At 36.5% G+C, this 21886-nt stretch overlaps 1 protein-coding gene across 2 annotated transcripts in view; it reads right to left on the bottom strand.

The window, feature by feature from the left end:
* The window catches only part of ND-B17.2 (NADH dehydrogenase (ubiquinone) B17.2 subunit), a 94379-nt gene that overhangs the window by 20332 nt on the left and 52161 nt on the right, over window positions 1–21886 (bottom strand). For both annotated transcript variants that reach the window (XM_067141270.2, XM_067141271.2), the window contains exon 3: window positions 11926–12041. In XM_067141270.2, the coding sequence (XP_066997371.1) occupies window positions 11926–12041 (116 nt within the window). The remainder of the gene's footprint in view (window positions 1–11925; window positions 12042–21886) is intronic.

Genomic DNA, 21886 nt, shown 5'->3' on the forward strand with positions numbered 1-21886 from the left:
ACATGGAGTGACTGGGATTTGAACAACGGAAACCAGCGGTGAGAGGCCGGCGCGCTGCCGCCTGAGCCACAAAAGCTCCTTGAAGAGATCCGGGGTGGTGTCGTCTTGGGTACCTTGGCGGTACTGAACCTGCGGCCGGACTGCATTCGTAGTCATTACACGTCCAGGACCTCATTTTTCACCCCACTGCGGTTAAGTTGATTTACCCCCCCCCCCAAAAAGAAGGAGTGTTTCTTTATGTTCAAAGGAGATTCCAAATACCAATGGTCACGTGTGTTACCTTCAGTTTTGCGATATACGTATCCCCATACAAATAATTCACTTTTTTCACTTACTTTCACACTCCCCCCCTTAAGTGAATTATCCGGCAAAAAATATTTGTTTCTTTAATAGTAAAGGATCTTCTAAATACAGATTATCTTCAGTTTTTGAGATATGCGTCCTCATGAAATGAATTCAACTCTTTTTCACACCCGCTCCCAAAGATGATTACCCCCACCCAAAAAAACGCGGTTTTATTTTTAAAGAATATCTCAATGCCAATTTTCACGTCTGTAACAACTTTTGTTTTTATTAGATGTAAATATCCTCATACAATTAATTCAATTAATTTTTCAAAACATTCACCTCCCCCTCCCTTCATTGGATTTTCCGAGAATACCTGTTTCTTTACTTTATCAGGAAATCCCAAATACCAGTTTTTACGTCTGTAAAGTTTTACGTTTCTGAGATATAGTGTAGATATAGTCTTTCTAAAAATTCACCCCAATTTGTCACTCCTGTTTAACCCCCATTAATTATATTTTCCAAAAACAAAAAAATAAATGTTTCTTTATTTTTAAAGGAGATCCCATATACCGATTTTTAGGTCTCTAACATCTTAAGTTTCTGAGATATAAGTATCCTTATTAAAGGCATTCAATCCATTTTTCACTCCTTCCCCCTCCCCACCCCCTTCATGGGATTTCCGAAAACAACAAAAACAAAAAAAAAAAGTTTCTTAATATTTAAAGGAGATTCCATATACCAATTTTTATGACTCTAAACCTTTAAGTTTTTAAGATATAGATATCCTCATTTTAAAAATTCACCCCCCTTTTCACCCTCTTAGCGAAGGAATATCCAAAAATCTTCACTTAGCGAGCACCTAGATGTTAATATGAATGTATCCCATAAATTTCATTTCTCTATGTTCAGTAGTTTCGGCTCGGCGATGATGAATCAGTCAGTCAGTCAGTCAGAACAAGTTATTTTATATATATAGACTAGCAAGATACCTGTGCTTTGCTACGGTATTATACTGAAATTTATAATTGAATGCTTAAAGTTTTTCATATAATCCTCCGAAATTCACGATCTGACTCGTTTTCTGAGAGATTACGTCAAAGTTCCTCACATTTTATAATCTTTCTTTCCAGCAATCTATTTCATACTTCCCGGGCTAGGTCCGGGTATTCCACACGGAGAGTTGGGTCCCTATATCTTTGCCAACTTTTCCTATAAGCATTTTTAGTACGGATCAAATCCTGAAGGAGATCTGGTGTGGTGTTGTCTTGGGTGCCTTGGCGGTACTGAACCCGCGGCCAGACTGTATTCGTAGTCATTACCAGGCCAGCGCGGTCCGCACAATTTAACGACTGTCCAGATAATAATAATAATAATAATAATAATAATAATAATAATAATTATTATTATTATTATTAGATGTTCTGGACCCCACAGCAAAATGCAAGACCTCTACTTGGCGGTAAATTACATCTGCTGCCATTGTCATTGTTGACAATGTGACCAGCACCATTGTCGCGCGCAGGCAAGTGTGCGGGATTTCTGGCGATACGAATGACATACTTCCGTGCATTATTGACCTTACTATTGACGTGAACAATTTGACGGTCAATCTCATTCCTATCGTTTATTTCAAATGTGTTTAAATTTTTATTTATATACCAGGAGAGTCTACTGTAATCTAAGAACGTTCTCCGAAGGAAAAGATGGCTGTTGAAAACGAACCCAGGAAAGATTAAAAATGATCGGTTTGTGATCAGAATAAGCACATCGAAAATCTACAGCCTGTTTCCAATCATTCAACAGGGTCAGGAATAGAATGAATAAAGCCCCATCTAGCGACAATAGGAATTGTGCCGCTGCCGAAGCACTCCTCTGGGGCAATGATCGATGAATGACAAAATGAAATGAAATTAAATATTGGACAGTGTTGCTGGAATGAATGATGAGAGGGAAAACCGGAGTATCCGGAGAAAAAAATCCCGCCTCCGTTTTTTCCAGCACGAATGTCATATGGAGTGACTGGGATTTGAACCACAGAACCCAGCTGTGAGAGGCCGGCGCGCTGCCGCTTGAGCAACGGAGGCTCCTTATAAGTACATTATGAACAGTAAAATCAATTGGTCTCGCCTCCTTTTACACCCCATCGCCGTTAAGTTTATTTAACCCTCCCCCCACCAAAAAATCTAAAAGAAGGTGTGTTTCTTTATGTTTAAAGGAGATTCCAAACACCAATGTTCACGTCTATTACCTTCAGTTTTCAGATATAAGTATCCCCATAAAAATAATTCACTTTTTCACTTCCTTTCACACTCCTCCCCACCGCCAAGTGAATTTTCCAGCAAAAAAATACTCGTTTCTTTAATAGCAAAGGATCTTCTAAATACCAATTATCACGACTAACTTCTTCAGTTTTTGATTTATGTGTCTTCATGAAAGGAATTCAATTCCTTTTCACTCCCGCCCCAACAAGATGGTTCCCCCTCCAAAACGAGTTTTTCTTTGTTTTTAAAGGAGATCTAAATACCAATGTTCACATCTATAACAACTGTAGTTTTTATTGGATGTATATATTCTCATACAATTACGTCAATTTTTCAATTCTTTCACCCGCACCCCCTTCATTGGATTTTCCGAGAATACGTGTTTCTTTACTTTTAAAGCAGATTCCAAATATCAAATTTCACGTCAGTAACATCTTCATTCTTGATATATCAGTAGCCTAATTAAAAAGAATTCAACACCATTTTCTGTCACTTTTACCCCCCCTCCACACAAGTGGTATTTCCGAAAAATAAAAATACACGTTTCCTTATTTTTAATAGAGATAAAAAATACCATTTTTCACTTCAGCAACATGTTAAGTTTTTTGAGATATACTGTAGGAATTCTCATTTTAAAATTTCACCCCATTTTTGTTCCTCGTAAGTGGAGTTTCCAAAAACAAATCGCCTACGTTTCTTTACATTTACAGGAGATTCCAAATACCCACTTTTTACGTCTGTAACATTTTACGTTTCTCAGATATTCTGTAGATATAGTCTTTCAAAAAATCCACCCTAATTTGTCACTCCTGTTTAATCGCCATTAATTGAATTTTCCAAAAACAACAAATATGTGTTCCTTTATTGTTAAAGGAGACCCCATATACATATTTTCAGTTCTGTAATATCTTCAGTTTCTGAGATATATGTATCCTCATTAAAAGCATTCAACCCTTTATTCACCCTTTTACACCCCTCCTATTGGGATTTGCAGAAAACAAAATAATACATGTTATTTTACTTTTAAGGGAGATTCTATATACCAATTCTTACATCTGTAAAGTTTTAAAATGTAGACACACTCATTTTAAAAATTCACCCCCCATTATTTGGACCATCCAAAAAACGAAAAATACCTGTTTCTTTATTTTTAAAGTAGATCCCAAATACCTTTTCAGGTCTGTAGTATCTTCAGGTTCTGAAATATAAGTAGCCTCATTAAAGGCATTCAACCCCTTTTCCACCCTTCCTATCGGGATTTTACAAAAATGAAAAAATATCTGTATGTCTTTATTTTTAAAGGAGATTTTAAATACCAATTTTTACATCTATAAACTTTAAAAGTTTTGAGATATAGATACACTCATTTTAATATTTCTCCTCTCTTAGCGAGCACCTACATCTTAATATGAATATATCCCCAAAATTTCATTTCTTTATGTCCAGTAGTTTTGGCTCAGTGATGATCAGTCAGTCAGTCAGTCAGTCAGGACAAGTTATTTTAACTATATAAATAAAATTGTAGGGGGTCCGCTGTCTGTAATTTCTTTTCTTTTGCCAATTTTTCAGATATTTATCCGTTTTAGGTCAACTCAAGACCGAATCGGTGGTTTTTACGTTTTGTGTCTGTTTGTCTGTTTGCCTGTTTGTCTGTTCCACCATCACGTCGAAACGGCTGGATAAATCTCAACCAAACTTCATATTTAGAGTATACTCATCCCGGGGAAGGTTTCGATATGCATATTATTTTAAAATCTTTCAATAGACCGGGGGTTTATAGGAAAACCAGAATGATTTTTCCACCGTCACTTCGAAACGGCTGGATAGATCTCAACCAAACTTCATATTTAGAGTATACTCATCCCGGGGAAGGTTTCTATATGCATATCATTTTAAACTCTTTGAATAGAGTTTATTCTGGTTTTCCTCCATTTTCTCTTATACTACTGATTTTCTGTAAACTTCGTTTACCGTACGTGAAACGTCTCTTCATTATAAACAACTTTCGTTATGTTCATAATTTACCTTACTCTTCACATGACGGAGAAATTTACAATTTTCCGCTGGTATCATGCTCTGCATTGAGTGACCGACAGACCGACATCGAACCTACAGGTTACCATGGCAACGTCTCTGACTGCATGCCAGCAGGGAAGCAACTTATTGTCATTTTCCTCCTCATGCTTTTAAATTCGTGGTTGTTCCTTGGGTAGAAGGCAAGAGAGGCGTCAATCGGCCTATCTGCGGTATATTGGCGGAATATCGTTGGATGTTATAACCGCCCTCGAATAGATTAAGTAATAACACCATTAGTCATCTTCTTATTATTTGTTTACCTAAGAATCACTGGACCTAAATTTCTCCTCTGTTACACTGACTATTTTAGCGAAATTTTCGTACAGTTTTCCGCTTAAGGGGTAATAATGACCATCTCCATAATTTTTGGTTTAGTTTCCTGAAAGTCGTAATTTTTACCCGCCTCGCCCAAAATCCAGATTGCGGCATAATCTGCCAGAAGAAAAAGAAGATAATTGAAATTTGACAAAATTATACGTTTTAGCCTGTAACGAACGGAAAACATCCTAGATCATTTTTGTTTCACTGTTTACGATTTGACAACAAGGAAACATGGGAATTGGAATGCATACATTATTGGGGAATATGCTACCATGCACGAAAAACATGAAGGTTTCAGGGATCGGTGTAGTTTTTGCCAGTTTATTCCCAACAAGCCCAATAAATATGGCATTAAAATATTAAAATAACACAGTAGAGATTTCCACCTATTCAATGCTAAGATGTATTTACAATATTTACATTACATGGGACTAGTTTCAACCTTCCTCGAGGTCATCATCAGCCATATTAAAACATACACAATGTATGGTAAAATCCTAAAACATGTTTTTTTAACGGTAAGAATCTTATGGATATATAATTTACAATATGAAGTGTGGTTAAAATGTTGCAAATGAAAATAAGAGATATTACATGTGATACAGGTGAGTAATAATTACTACAAGTAAATAATACATACTAAGAAGTCGGGAATAAAAGTACAAATAAGGTGCTCTGTGTTGTAAAATTTTTTTGCACTCATGGAATTCAGTACGTCCTGGTAATAATGAACACAATGTAAAATGACACATATAAAAATATACGAGTATCTACAATGTCTGGGTAGTAAAATGTGATACTCTCTAGATGCAGAGCCGACTTTACACTGTATCAGCTTAAGCAGAGAATTTGGCAGTTGGTGTATTAAGTAACCAAACCGTGTTGATGGGCTGCATTGTTGATTGTTGGAGTTGTGCAGAATGTGAAGCTATTTTGAATTCTTGTTAAGAAGAGAGTAGACACTGCTCATGAAGATATTAATTGGTGGAATTCTCAGTTCATAGTGGAAACCAAATTGGACCTCTTAAAATTGAGAAAAGCCAGTAAAAAGCAAAGTACGCAGAAAGAGGAAACGATTACCATAAAGTGAAAGGACACTTACATCGTGCTGTGGTGTGTGTAGTTTAGCTGATAGTGTGCGAGTGGTGGCGGGAAGAGAAATATGGGAGAGGAGGAGGACAGGCGCATTTGGGTTAGGTAGAGTGGTGGTGGCTTGGGATGGGATTTGGGGGGGTTTGGAAAGGGGAGTTAAGTCAGAGCTGAAGGGTGTGGGAGGAAGGGTAATTGTTTTGGAAAAGTACCTTTAATTAAACTTAGGATCGAGTTCTGGTTGGCTGCATTATTGTTTCTGAGAAAAGTGATAAATCGAAAAGTATGTTGGGTTTCTCTGAGATTTCATTAGGATTGTAATTAGCGTTAAAATATTGGTCTAGGTGTATGTAGTAATTTTCCAGTAAAGGGCCCTTGTTTGTTAATTCAAAGATGTCCCTGTCCTGTTCGATACTGGTAAAATTATGGTTATAATCTTGCATGTGTTGGCCGATAGCTGAAAACTTATTGTATTTTATAGCGTTAGTGTGTTCATGGTATCTTATATTGAAGTTTCTTCCGGTTTGCCCAATGTAGGATTTTTCACAGGTATTGTATTTGATCCTATAAACTCCTGATTTTAAAAAACTGCTGGTCTTGTTGATATGTAAAGTAATGTGTAAAACGTTCAGGTTTTTATTGTTCGTTTTGAAGGCTATTTTAACGCCCTGTTTCTTGAAGATATTGGTTAACTTGTAACTATCATTGTTGAACGTGAAGGTGGAAAATGTTAGAGGTTTAGTTATTTCTTTTTTGAGGGTAGTTTTAGGGCGATGTTTGTGTTTATTGATAAAATGATTGCTGAAGCAATTCTGCAATTCTGCGAATTGTGTTAAGTTCATTCTTTAGATCTTTCTTGGACAAAGGTATGCTAAAGGCTCGATGAACTAGGTTATTGTATGTAGCTCGTTTGTGGGACTGGGGGTGCACTGAATCTTGGCGAATGGTGGAGGCTGTTTGAGTAGGTTTCCTGAATATTTTATAACTGAAAGAATCTGAGTTTCTAGTGATAGTTAAATCTAGAAAGTTGATTTTTTTATTTGATTCGGATTCTAGTGCGAATTTGATATGAGGATCAATACTGTTGAGTCTTAAGAGGGTGGTGGAAGTGTTAACACGTTGACTGCCAGGACACATAGCAAGAAATGTCCCGGTGGCCAAAGCATTTTTTCTACTATGCATGTAGTAAATAAGCAGTAAAGCAAAATTCGAAGTAATATTTCACTTAAGTGTTCAATGTACGTACGAAATACAATAAATATTCTCAGCACCCCGAGGTACCGCCGTGGCCCCACAGAAAAGTTTACTGCATGGTTTTGCCTAGACGGCCAGAGCGGTACAGTCTAGCAGTACCAGAAGCTTGCATCGCTTGATAGTACACATTGTAGATAACAGAGCGTGCCACGATTTGTTTACTAGCGCTTAGGACTACAATCGCAAGGCACTCATTCTCTTACAGTAGGGTGTGTGTGAAATACTTGCGAGATATTTCTAAGTCATTTTACCAGTGAACGGAGAGGTTAGTTATAAAAATGAAACCATTTTCTTCTCGAACTCGGAAGATAATGACGCTAGCCGTTCAGTATGAGATCTCTGGTAAGTAGTGTCCATGTCAAACTGATCTATTGTGTTTTGCAACACAAAAAACTCTTCACCAAATTAAATTTGAAATATATTTATTTCCTGTTTACTCCTTGCCAAATGCTCAACGGTAATGTAAAATTTTGCTATGTTGTCAATGAATGTTGACAATTTAGAAAATACAAATACGCTCATTTTTACGCTATATTTATTGCGATAACCGTAGAAATCAGCTCAGGTATGGGTGCAACAATTTGGAAGGAATCAGTGTGGCCTATTGATTAGGTAAGCATAAGCTTGGGGTGAAAATGGGAAATCACAGAAATCCATAACCAGGTTTCCCGACAGTAGTATTCACGCCCACGATCTCCAAAATCTTGAGCTTGCGAGTTAGCTATCCCGGCATACCTAAGCGCATAGCTAAACTGATTGGACAAATACTCAAATATTGCCAATAAAAGGAGGTTGGATTATTAAAAAAATAAAGAATATATTTTGGAAACCAAGCACGCCAGGATTTGCTCCGGGGCCATAGCGGCACGCTAGCATAGCGAATTCAACGGCTCAGCGGTCCGCCGGCCCGGCAGGGAAAGTCAAATAGCAACACCTGTCAGCGGTACTTTGTACCGCCGTGGCCTCGTGAGACACTCACTCAGCGGTACAATGTACCGCTCTGGCAGCCAACGTGTTAATTGATTTTTCGTCCATGATTACGAAAACATCATCAACATATCTGGCCCAGAAGTGAATGTTTTCAAATTCATTGTCAATTTTGGTGTATTCGAGGAAGTCTAGGTATATTTCTGCCAAGATGCCTGAGGCTTGTGATCCCATTGCCATCCTGTTGATATATGACATTGTCCAAAGTGAAAAAGTTATTGTTGACGATTAGTTTTAATACTGTGATAAAGTCTTGTATCTCTAGTTTGGTTAAGTTTTTAATTATCGGGATTAATTTTGATACTTGTATGCTTGGGTACAATTTACAATATCGAAAGAGTGGATTGAGTAATCAGGTTGCATACTGAACTTGTTTAGTTTTTCTACTAGCTCTGATGTGTTTTTAAAAAACTTTTTGGATAAAAATTGATAATTTTTCCTTAAGAAACTTTGGATGAATTGTGATATTTTGTACAAGGGGCTTGGTCTACAGTTGATAATTGGGCGAATGAGAACTCCGGCTTTGTGTATTTTGGGGAGAGCTTTAGCAGTGGGGAGACCTGGGTTCATATGTATGAGTTTGGATTTTTCCAGTTCAGTAAATAAAATTTAAGTGTTTTTAAGAGTTTTAGTAGTTTTTGAATTTTTTGGGTGGGGTCAATTTGATTATGGAAAATGAGCTGTCTGTGAAACAGTTTTTTGTTTTTTCAATATATTCTTTTTTATCCATGATTACTGTTACATTGCCTTTGTCAGCTTGGTACGACGGGTTCATTGCCCTCCTCCCTGCCCATATTTCTCTTCCCGCTTCCAGTCGCACACTATCAGCTAAACTACACACACCACAGCGCGAGGTAAGCGTCCTTTTACTTTATGGTAATCGTAAGTCCAATTTGGTTTCCGCTACGAACTGAGAATTCCACCAATTAATATCTTCATGTGCAGTGTCTACTCTCTTCTTAACAAGAATTCAAAATAGCTTCACATTCTGCACAACTCCAACAATCAACAATGCAGCCCATCAACACGGCTTGGTTAATTAATACACCAACTGCCAAATTCTCTGCTTAAGCTGATACAGTGTAAAGTCGGCTCTGCATCTAGAGAGTACCACATTTTACTACCCAGACATTGTACATACTTGTATATTTTTATATGTGTCATTTTACATTGTGTTCATTATTACCAGGACCTACTGAATTCCATTAGTGCATAAATTTTTACAACACAGAGCACCTCATTTGTACTTTTATTCCCGACTTCTTAGTATGTATTATTTACTTGTATTAATTATTACTCACCTGCATCACATGGAATATCTCTTATTTTCATTTGCAACATTTCAACCACACTTCATATTGTAAATTATATATCCATAAGATTCTTACCATTAAAAAAACATGTTTTAGGATTTTACAATACATTGTGTATGTTTTAATATGGCTGATGATGACCTCAAGGAAGGTTGAAACTAGTCCCATGTAATGTAAATATATCTTAGTATTAAATAGGTGGAAATCTCTACTGTGTTATAATTCATGTGTTATTCTCAGTGCAATACAGACCAACAACATGAAATTCATTACCTTGATTAAAATATTTGCTCTAGCAGATGCACGGATGTTCTACACTCTGAATTTAGAGATATACGCTCGGAAACAACCAGATGGTCCTTTTTCACTTAGCAACAGTCCTGCGATATCGTAAAGAGGCTGTGTTTTCCAATTTATGGAACTGGTAGAAACATCACTATGGATAACTGGTTCCCTAGAATCAAACTGGTACATGATTTGTTGAAGGAAAAATTGACAGTTGTCGGAACAATCCGTATAAACAAGACTGAAATACCACAAAGTTTTACCAATGTAAAAAAAGAGACTGAAATTAAGTGAATTTGCATTCCAGAAGGACATAACATTGGTTACCTACATCCCAAAAAAGAACAAGAACGTTCTACTGGTCTCATCTTTACACCACGATTGTGCCATTAACGAAAGCACAGCAGACGATCGTAAGCCAGAAATCATTCCATTTTATAATTGCACCAAGGAAGGTGTTGACACCGTGGATCAGCTTTCTGCAACATACGTTTCTAGGAAAACTAGACGTCGGCCCATGGTAGTATTTTTTTCCATGCTAAACATTGCTGGAATAAATTCACAAGTTACATACATTGGCAATAACAACGCTGCTGTAGGGAGCAGGCATCATTTCCTAAGAAAGCTACCAGTCCAGCTAGTAGAAGCTCACACGGTCAGAAAAAACTCTTCCCAAACACATCAATGAAAAACTCAAGAGAGATGCGGCAACATCATCACAAGAAGAACAGGAAGAAAACCAGCCGAAAGTCTCAGAATCAAGGAAAAGATTTCAAGACTGTGGTGTGAAAAAGAATCGTTTCACGAGGTACCACTGTGAAAACTGTGGACAGAACATATGTTTGGAACATGCAAATCTCCTTTGTGGACTTTGTTTCTGAGAGAAATTGTAAGTCACAAACATGATTGCATTCTTGAAAAATCCTGTGAGGGTTGATTTTTTAAAGGTTTGTATAAATGCATTAATTCCATCTGTTTTTCCATTGTCTTACTACTTTTGATGAATAAGAGAGTGTTTACTAAACAAATGTTTGCTGAATGTAATATGATGTGAATAAAACCATTATTGTGTTGGAAGCCATTTTCAGTACTGCCTTAATATAGGAAATTTATGCTTTTCAGTCGGTCAACACGATTGTACCTAACTATATTGGGTGTTATGCCCTAATCCTGAAAAAAATTACATGGGATAATAGATCCAGGTAATTTGTTTCATAGTTAAGGCATAACACCCAATATAATTTGGTACAATCGTGTTGACCGACTAAAAAGCATAAATATCGTAAATAAAACCATAAAAACACACATAATTATTTTAAAAAGGGATCAAATATCAAAATAATAAAATTACGTGCATAGTTGGCACTAAATTTTGAAGACATTTCACAAAATAAAGAAGTGAACCTCTCAGACTCAGTGCGACTGAAAAGGTTTCTTCAGGTGCGCGACCAGTGCAGGGGTAAATAACATACTCTAGTCAAAACGTGTAGCTTCATTTTGACATTTTAAAAAATTCTCTGTAAAGCCCAACATAACCTTAAAAAAAAAAAAAAAAAAATTAAATAATGTAACTGTCCAAAGTCTCCTTGGTCCCCACTACAGCTTGCTTGACCAGGCCCTCTATTGGTATTTGTTTCACTTTACATGGCATGATATTTTAGTCAGCTACTACATAATGATTACACAAATTACTTCACTAAGACACTCATATTCACAGTAAAAGAAACTGTACATGTCTAATATCATTCACACATCAAAAGCACACCTTCAAACTTATGTTAATCATAAGTTTTACTTTAATGAGACCCATCATTTACCATAAGAAAACACAGAACACAGTTTTGAAGAAAATATTAATAGAAAACACTGGAAACATGCAAGTTAGCTTTAACAAATTAAGATGTAATCAAGTTGCCTACTTTTGCTAGGCAACTACTGGTAAGGTAGTAAAATCTTTTATAATTTGATTCCCTTGCTATGTCAACATTCTACCTTGCAAGTGAAAAGATTTGCTACAGTTAAAGGTGCATCATATTGTATTTAGTACTAACCTTATGTGGTGGGAGGTCAGTCTTGTAATGGAGCCAGCCAAACCATTCAGCAGGTACTTGGCTACCATCATAATCCATCCCTACTTCGGGTGCATATACTACCCAGCGATTACGACCTGTAGGAAAATGATCAAGTAAGGCTTAAAAATAAAACTCAAACAACTAATAGTATTTAGAATTTGAAACATTTCAGTGAATTAAAGAGGTGGTGCAATAAAAATTACTACACCAAAACCAAGGGGGTTGTTCCTTTCAACTATTAGTAAAGCTTCACTTCATCATTCAGAGTTCTCGGCTAGTATAATGTAGGAAATTCTTTCAGTATCATGGTTGTGCAGCTGTGAGCGTACATTAATGAAGGCCACAGCTGCTACCTTCCTAATCCTAACCCTTCTCCATCATTGTGTCACCAAAAACCATCAATGAGTTGGTACAATGTTAAACCAGTAGCTAAAACAAACGTGCATACTGGTACATACAGTGCATTGGAAAAAAAGTAGATAGGATTGAACAAGCATTACTTTTGCAGCCTTCACATTACTCAACATTATTAACAGTAAAGGTTACAGGACACTTTCCTGTCCTAGTCCAATTTCACACCAACCTGCTTTGTCCACTTACATCACCACACAACAACACTTTAAAATACACAAGAACCTTGATTATCCAGATTAAGTAGGACCAGAACTGATCCAGATTATCAAAAATCCAGATAATCTGGAGAAAAAAATACAGTACATTTTACATAATCTATTAACATAAGTTGTACAGTAATACCTTTCTTCAATCGCACAAAAAAATATCAGGGCACTTTTCTTACATTTATGACTCTGTTTTATGCACTAAAATAATGTATTTTCTGTTTTACATTTGTATAGCGTTTGCGTGCATCACGATCACAAAGATGATTTACTAACATCAGTTCTGCCAGTGTAGTTTCAGTCTGGGATTCTAAATAGGCCATCAGTTTGTCCAGCTGCATTGCTGTCTCTCCACGAGTCATTGTTTCTTCTGATGGAAAACTGGTTTCATTTTCAAATTCACTATCACACTTGTCATTACCTGCTGAGGAACAAGAGGCAATAATTTCTTTATCTGTCACTATGCCATAGCCTGATTTACAGTCATTATTCACTTTACAAAGGTGAAAACCGTCAATATGGAATGATTCTAATATCTTGTAATAGTCATTTTTCAATCAATCATTTACGTCGTTCTCATCTACGTCCGAGCACCCGGGAATGCATGCAAATGTGTCAAGGAACGCAGAAGCGTCCACAACTTCACAAACCTCGGTGGTAGATGCACAGATAGAAGGCTATAGATGTTTCCAAGACTTTTTAATTGTCATTTCACTAACTTGATCCCATGCAGACGCGATCATATAAATAATGCCTTTCATAGTAATTGATTTTAATACTGAAATTACACCATATTACCCCTCTTTTTCAATCAGTTTGCTGAGCAGCTGCCTCCAGTGTAACAGCTTGATGTTTTCCAATACACCATTGGTTGCAACAGAGCTGTTACATTAGGTGGCAGAAATTTTACTCGGATATAAAAAACTGACAAACTCTTCTACTCCTGGATGAGACGGCGCATTGAAACAATGTTTACCGAGTGGCATAGCTCTGCGTGCTGAGGCACGTTAGTAATGCAGTGCATTCAGAAGAGCGTGATTTCAGGAATGGTTTTCCACAGTTTCCCATTCTCAATTCCAGGCAAATGCTGGGACGGTACCTTTGATAGACCATGACCAAATTACTTCCAATTCCTGTCCTTAACTATCCTTGGCAGCAAAGACAATCAAGAAGAGTTGACCCCGTAAAAGAAATACTGTACAAGTAAAAAACTGTACTATTATTTTCGATTTGGATAAAATGGAGATCCGGATTAATGAGGGCCGGATAAACGAGGTTCTTGTGTACACTACTTTTACAACTTAAAATGTTTCTATTTAAATATTTTACTCCTCTAAGCTTTCCCAAAATTTTACACATGGGACATGGGGCAAGGTCTTACACTTTTCCTAAACCACTAAAAACCACCCTTCCCATTACTTCAATGCTTTCCTGTATGTCATGAAATGAAAACGTGAACCATGTGATTTTGTGATGATGGGAAGACTTCAGCCCCTCAGTAAAGTAGATAGTCAAGCTACAGAGGTAACCATATCTGATGGGTAAATGTTGAATGAATGTTGCATTGAAAGGGGGCAATAATCCTTTCAGATGTTGCAGAAGTAGCAATCTGGTCAATGAACTTATAAACTGTGTAATACCACTCAGTGGCCGTAAGCAATGGAACTACAGCAGTGGGTATCAACAATAAGCAAGCCTCTATTGTAACAGTATAATGGACAGATTTGTTTCATAGTATCGATTAAACTATTCCACCATGTTTCACCAGACCAGACGAGTGCGTGACTTAAAGTAGCTTGGATAATCCTTGCAGATTTTGGTTCATTTGCAGTTCTCCACAAAGCATTACACTATTTATCACTTGCTGATTAACTCCGAAAGACCATTATTATGGTCTTTTACTACATAAGTTTGAGATCCAATAAACTGTAGCTTGTAGCACTACCATTATGCAAACAAATTCAGTGTTTTCTAGTCTTTGTTTTGTGTTTGTCACTTGTTCCTTATAATAGTAATAATAATGATGATGATAATAATAATAATAATAATAATTTTATTGGTCTTGCATACCAATATTGGTGTCATGGCGACTTACAAGGTGTGTAAGCGTAATAATGTTCCATAAAGATCCAGCTTATATTGCAATATAAGGTGCAAAAAGTGTGTGCAAGTGTGGCTAGGTAAAGTTTAAAAATCACTTAATGTTCTGTTCACCACCATGACTCCAATGAGAGCGAAGAAGAAAATAAGTGAATCTGAAGAGATGTTAAAAGATTTTCAGCATCACCTGGATTCTGCTGCACATGTCAACCACAGCCCACTGAGTTCACTACTAACTTTGTTAGTTGCTTTTATTGGTTTTGCTTTATTGCTTTTATACTCTATTGGTGAAAAATATCTAATTCCCTCCATGGGAATTTAGAATTTTCCATTCGGAATTGCTAGGCGGGCAATAATTCCATTGTGGAGATTTATCTCCTGCATGCAGTTATCAGACTGTGCCTCTTATAAGGGCTTCTTATAAGTTCACCTGCATACACCCCAGCATTAGTCGGTAGTGTCTGACACATCCCACTCTGATGAGTCTAGTGTCAGACCTAAGACAAAACGCTGGTTAATAGAGCAAACGCCTGAAAAGCCTTACATCTGATATGTTTTTGACATCTCCCCTTCCTAACAATCTGTTTGAAAGATATATAGGGAGTTTCAGAAGGAAATGCCTTGTAACGTTCCAACAACCAGCAATATACTATGGAGGTACTACCATGTGAGTAACTGCATGTCAATAAGTGCTAATAAATTTCAACCTATAATCATTGGTACCAGAAGATATTTGAATTAGCTAAAATGTAGTTATGTGCCTCCTGTAATGCTAAATAACAATGTCATTCCCTACTGCACATCAGTGACTAACTTACATGTTGTAATGAACAACATGGCATTTTTTTCTATTTGCTTTACGTCACACCGACACAGATAAGTCTTATGGTGACGATGGGATAGGAAAGGCCTAGGAATGGGAAGGAAGCGGCCGTGGTTTCCAGTACGGTACAGCCCCAGCATTTGCCTGCTATGAAAATGGGAAACCACGGAAAACCATCTCCAGGGCTGCTGACAGTGGGGTACGAACCCACTATCTCCCGGATGCAAGCTCACAGCCGCGCGCCCAACTCGCCAGGTGAACAAGATGTTAAACTAGACTGAACACGTAAATGACAATGGAACGAACTGAAAATTCAGTCTGTACTGCACGCAAAAATCAGAATAATGCAAATGACTACATTATCAACATCAAATGAGTTAATTTTCTACTACTACCAAAAGTTAGTAACAAACAACTGGAAAAACGTGAATAAGGAAATGCTCAAACAGGTCACAGCATATCACTACCCAGAAATAACCCTGATTGACTGTAACGTAGATGGGAACTGTTCAGCAGGTCTTCAAATCCCTCACAGAGCCATAATTATCCCCCGTTGCAAATCAAGTAATTCAATAAGTTGATGGCGTGAAGATAATGTGGCAAAAGTTACTCCCCTTTCTTCGTAGGAAGATATTTTTCATTGTAAAGCTTTAAAGTACACAATATTTTTTTTGATTACCTGGTGCGTAAACAAAGTTGATGGTTTTCTAACACGGGAACAAGCAACATACAATTGGCCATGTGAGAAACATAGGTTTTCAAGATTAATGCTGCAAACACTCAATGATGTCCCTGGGATTTATTTATGGTCATAGCAAAAGCGACCCGCACTGGAAACTGCAGTCGTTTAAATTCAAATGGTATGTCAGTCGGAATCATAGAGATGCGTGGTATCAAAAAGTCTTCTCCTTTGTACTTCCCCATTAGAATGGTTGCTTCGATCACGTTGTTCAGTAATGTTTTCACCACTACCCGTGTGCCATTACAAAGACGCGGTTGGTTGATATTTCGTAACATTATGACCACTGATCCGACCTTTAATTGAAAAATGTGAGGCGGCAATCCTGGCAAATCCAGCGAGTTCAAAAATCTGTAAATTGAGGACAGGTTTATTATTTTTGTCACAAAAACTATAAAATAAAATAAACAAAGCAATATGGGGGATAAGTCCGTTTGTTATGTGTTTAAAGAAAGCCATGTTATATGTTACCTTGAAAGTTGGCATGAAATTGTCCCAAAGTACATTTGTTGTCCCAAATGAAGTCATTTGAAAGCAGTTGTTTTACTTTTGGATATTTGTAAGGAAATGTATGGAATCTGTTCCTGTTCCTGAAACCAATGAATACAATGGATCTGGCGGTGGAATCAATGGCACTAATTTCACTTTGCCATTTGTGCAACACAATCCAGCGGCTTCATTTTTGTATTTCAATGCCTTACAATTTTGACAAACTGAGTGCAAAGGTCCAATAGCAACGCACTGGTAGGCACTGTAGTCAATTGAAACATCGTAACTGAACACAGCTCGATTCAAACTTGCAAGATTATTAGCTGAACAACGAGCTGCATGGGTTTGTGATATTCGAATCCTTTCAGTTTCATTTCGCTCTTCACGTTGCTGTGCAGTCCGATTAGACTGAAAATTAGCTTGGCTTGTAGCATTTTGAGTTCTTCGACCAAAGTTTCTACACCTGCGTCTTATAGGCGGCATGAGTCTTGAAATGAGTATACTGTATATGGAAGCACACAAAAAATAAACCAATCAACCAAAGAAATCGAACTTGTTTGTTGAGAAGCGAAGATTTAAAAACAATGAGGGTAGACAAAGGTCTCCAACTATAACAAAACAAGACACTGCATGCAACTGTCTGGAGAGCGTATGTTTGGGAGATCCGAACCGGCGGTCTAAGTAACCAGACAGCCAGCCCGTGCGAAACCAAAACCCAAGGAGGCATTCTTCCTGTCACACACTGAGAGATAAGAACTTGGTGTTTGTATTAAAAATAACTTCCATATCCGAAACCATTTGCCTCGCTTTGACCTCCCATACAAATTCAATAGCAAAGAAGTTGGCTAGCGAATGACTTGCATGCCTGCATATAAAAATCTCTGTGACTAAAAAGAAACACAAATAGTGTGTGTTCTTATTTAAATTTAAAAACAAACTTATCTACGTCGAGCTGAAATGTTCCTTTCCCAGCAGTGAAAAAATTACAAATATAGTGAATATAAAATAGGAGTTATGACATAAGTTCTATGCAATGAAGATTTTGCATTTGAGGTAACATTCCATTATATTAACATTTTCACACTCAATTATTTTGGAAACCTTTTTTTTTTTGTTAACGGCATCAAATACGGCTTGAAATTTTGTACTTAATCCGATATTCACCCATTTTAACCGATAACATTCAATTTGTGATACACATTCTTATAATTTTGTTAATTACCACCTATTCAATACAATAAAAACGTAATACAACTTACATATTTATTAAGTTGTTGATTTGATACATGTTTCGCTCCTTTTTCGTGAGCATCATCAGCCAATTATTATTTACTTAAGGTTATATAAGATCATGAATCTATTCTATTGTATTAAGATTATGCTCGTGAACCTAATTGACAAATCTTATAATATTTTACAAGTCATATAACAATAAAATTATGTCTAAGTTAAAACACATTTGTCTAAAATCTGTCCAAGTCTAATATTTTATTGACGAAACTCATCTGGTGAACATCCTTAAAATTATTTTAGAAAACCTTTTGAGATCTGGCTAATTGTATTGATTCAATGTTGCTTGACTTGTATGATTGTCGTTGAAACTTCGTTAACTATATTAACAATTTTCTACAGTTGATAATTGCCTATGTTATGAACATTTAACTTGTTCTCGATGTTGCTGGAGTAACATTTGTACAAAATGTATTGGCATTAATTTTATGTTGTCAATACGAGAATATTGTTCATGAACAAACTTGTTGGTGAATAAACACTTTCTAATGTGATGTAGAACTTGAATTGTTCTCGTATGTTCCAAATTGGGCTTGTTGGTATATCTGTAATGAAATGGGAGTGTCAGAAACTGATAAATATGAATCCCAAGATACCAACAGCCAGAGCCATGCCCAAAGTCCATAAGGCTAATATACCCATTCGACCTATAATCAACTGCATGAATAGCCCAACGTATAAGACTTCTAAATGTATACATTATTTTTTAAAAAGCACTATAAATTTTACAATAATTCTACAATCAATAACTCAATAGAATTCTGTGATAACCTTAATAAATTCAAACTGCAACCACATCATAAAATGTGTTCATATGTTATAACTAACATGTACTGTTGCGTACCGATTAATGAAACCATTAATATAATCAAACATAATTTATTCAATCACAGCAAATTAAGTAGGTGTGAAATAGAAGAATTCATAAGTGTATTGAGATTTGTTTTAAATAATAATTACTTTACATTTAATCAAAAGATATATCATCAAATGTGCTTGGGAATGGGTGACCCTGCATCAGGTATATTAGCTAACATCTATATGGATCATCTAGAACATGTTAAAATTTTGAATAACATAGGACTAAACCTTTGGCTGAGATACGTGGATGACACGTTTGTTATAATAGACAGTAAACTGAATAACAGTGATAATATTTTGCATGTTTTAAATAAATTAGACAGTAACATAAAATTCACTAAAGAAGACAAAAGTAACAATTCGCTAAGTTTTCTAGATATAAATGTAAAGAGAGCAGGAAATAAATTTGATTTCCAAATTTATAGAAAACAGACGTTTACTCCAGTAACGATTAAAAATGAGTCACTCCACCCCAATTCTCACAAACAGGCGCCATTTTTGAGTTTAGTTTATAGAGCCCTAAAAATTCCACTAACAAGTAAGAGTTTAAAGAAAGAACTTAATTTCATAAAGGACCTGGCACTCAATAACGGTTATAAAATAGAGATGCGTTAACAAGATCATTAATAAGGTGAAAATAAAATTGGCCACAAGTCTCATACCAGATAAAAATAAGAAATGCAAATTTGCAACTTTTACATTTACTAACCCCGCTATATTCCAAGACACTAATACCATCAAAAAACAAGATATTAACATTGTCTTCAAAACCCAAAACACGAACCGAAATATTTTCTTCAACCACAATAAAGTTAATATAAATAGTAATCAATATCAAGGATCTGAAATATATAGGCTTGCATGTGCAGAATGCAATTTCTCGTATGTTGGCCAAACTGCCCGAAGCTTTATGATATATCTCGAACATGTAAATGCAGCCAAACACAAGAAACATTCTGCAATGGGAGCACACATGCTAGAAACTGGACACAGTTTAACAACTATTGAAAGGGATTTAAGAATTTTAAGAAGAGTAGAAAAAGGAAAAGAAATGACAATTAGAAAACATATACATTCATTTAGATCAGCAATATAACAAAAATAAAAACCTAAATGACGAAATTGAAATAAAGAACCCCATCTTAGTACAATTACTGGAACTAATACAGTAACAAGGAAATGCACTTTTTACTTTTCCGTAATTTCTGTCTGTCTGTATGTATGTACACGCATCACGAGAAAACGGCTGAAGAGAATTTAATGAAAATCGGTATGTGAAGTCGGAGGATGAGCCACTACAATCTAGGCTATAAATCATTTTATTCACGCTGAGTGAAATGGTAGTTTAGGGGAAGGCCTAAAATTCAATTCTCAAATATTCATATTATTAGTGGTCCTATCGATAAATACTACATAACTAAAGTTACATAGAATTCAATTTTCGATCATTTATGTCTTAAACATTTTTACCGTACCGGCTATGATAACACAGATATTCATGAATTTCAATTTTTGTTGCTAACTCCCCATCGACGCCGAGCCACGAGAAAATCGGTGAACAGAATTGAATGAAATTCGGTATATAGAGTCAGGAAGAAGAAACTATAGTCTAAGCTATAGACAATTTTACTGACTCTGGATGAAATGGTAGTTTAGGGGTAGGCGCCTAAAATTTAATTTTTAAATACCTGTGTTATTGGTCCTATAGAAAAGAACTACATAACAAAAGTTATAGAGAATACAATTTCCGATCATTACCTTTTATTCAGTTTTACCGTACCGACTATGATAAGAGCAGTATTTCAGAGTCGGAAGAAAACTAAATGTGAAGGCCTACAATATCGAAAGCGCACAACATTGATCAACAATAACAATACATTGACCATTGTTTGTTGTGATGTTCTTTGCCTCTTATGGTGCCCTCAACTCCGATAGATGGGATTACTGTTGCGTACCAAGTATAACAGCCCGACTGAATATTGGTGGGAAATAGCTGGGGAGTTACAAAACCTTCTTTAGTTCTTCTTTAGCATGGCAGTCCTCTGCTTCAAACATTTTCTGATACCGTACTGCTGGTACGTAACATACTGGTTCATCATAGTATTCCAGCTATTCGATCCCTACTCTGACGCGCTGTTTTGAATGAGCAGTGTGCACATTCGGCAGAGGCTCACTTAGTAATAGTAGTATGACCTGGTCTAGAATTACAATTTAGGCCTATTCCAAATTATAGCACCACAATTCACTAAATAATTCAAAATTCAACCCTGAAAAGAGCCGTTTCTTAAAAAGCGCCTTCCTCTTCACTTTTATTAAATTCTACATTCATTTTATTCCAAATTAGTAGTGAAGAAGGGTTTTCTCCTCTTGCCTGGAGGAAAAATTTGCCTCCAAATCAGATTTTTGTGCCGCCGATGTAGTGAAATGAGATTTTCCGACACATCGGGTACTCCTAGGAAATAGATTAGTAAAAGGGCATAGATTTGCCCCGGGTCTTTCCACTATTCGACCCCCCACCACCAAGCCGAAGAAAGACTAAGAGTGTTCACGGATCACGGCTGTCTGCGGCTTGGTCATTCCAGCTCTGGAACTTTGGACTGTTAGATCGGCAGTGAAGTACCATTCGTTAAAAGTGAGAAAATGCGTGGTTTTTCATTTGATCGAGTATTTCATACGTTATTGCTTTTAATCGTGCCATTCCTAACTGACGTCATTGTAATGACCTATGTTCACTTCACTCGGGAAAACTACTAACACAGTCTTTCTGAGGATGTAAAAAAGCAGGTGGAGAGTGAATCTCTGCCGTTATAATGAAAACTCCCAAACCTTACTGTGACTAATGCTAGGCAAGCAGGCCTACAATTACAATGAAAATTCCCTAACCCAGTCTTCATATGAGAAAAGACGTTCGGTGACTTCCCCATCGCGTTTCTAGGGTAACGTTAAGAGCTATGCAATATAATACAATCTTGCTCACAAGGTGTACACTACCTAACCTAAAATTCTGTATACAATGTA

Source organism: Anabrus simplex, chromosome 2 (assembly GCF_040414725.1).
Source record: "Anabrus simplex isolate iqAnaSimp1 chromosome 2, ASM4041472v1, whole genome shotgun sequence".
NCBI lineage: Eukaryota > Metazoa > Arthropoda > Insecta > Orthoptera > Tettigoniidae > Anabrus > Anabrus simplex.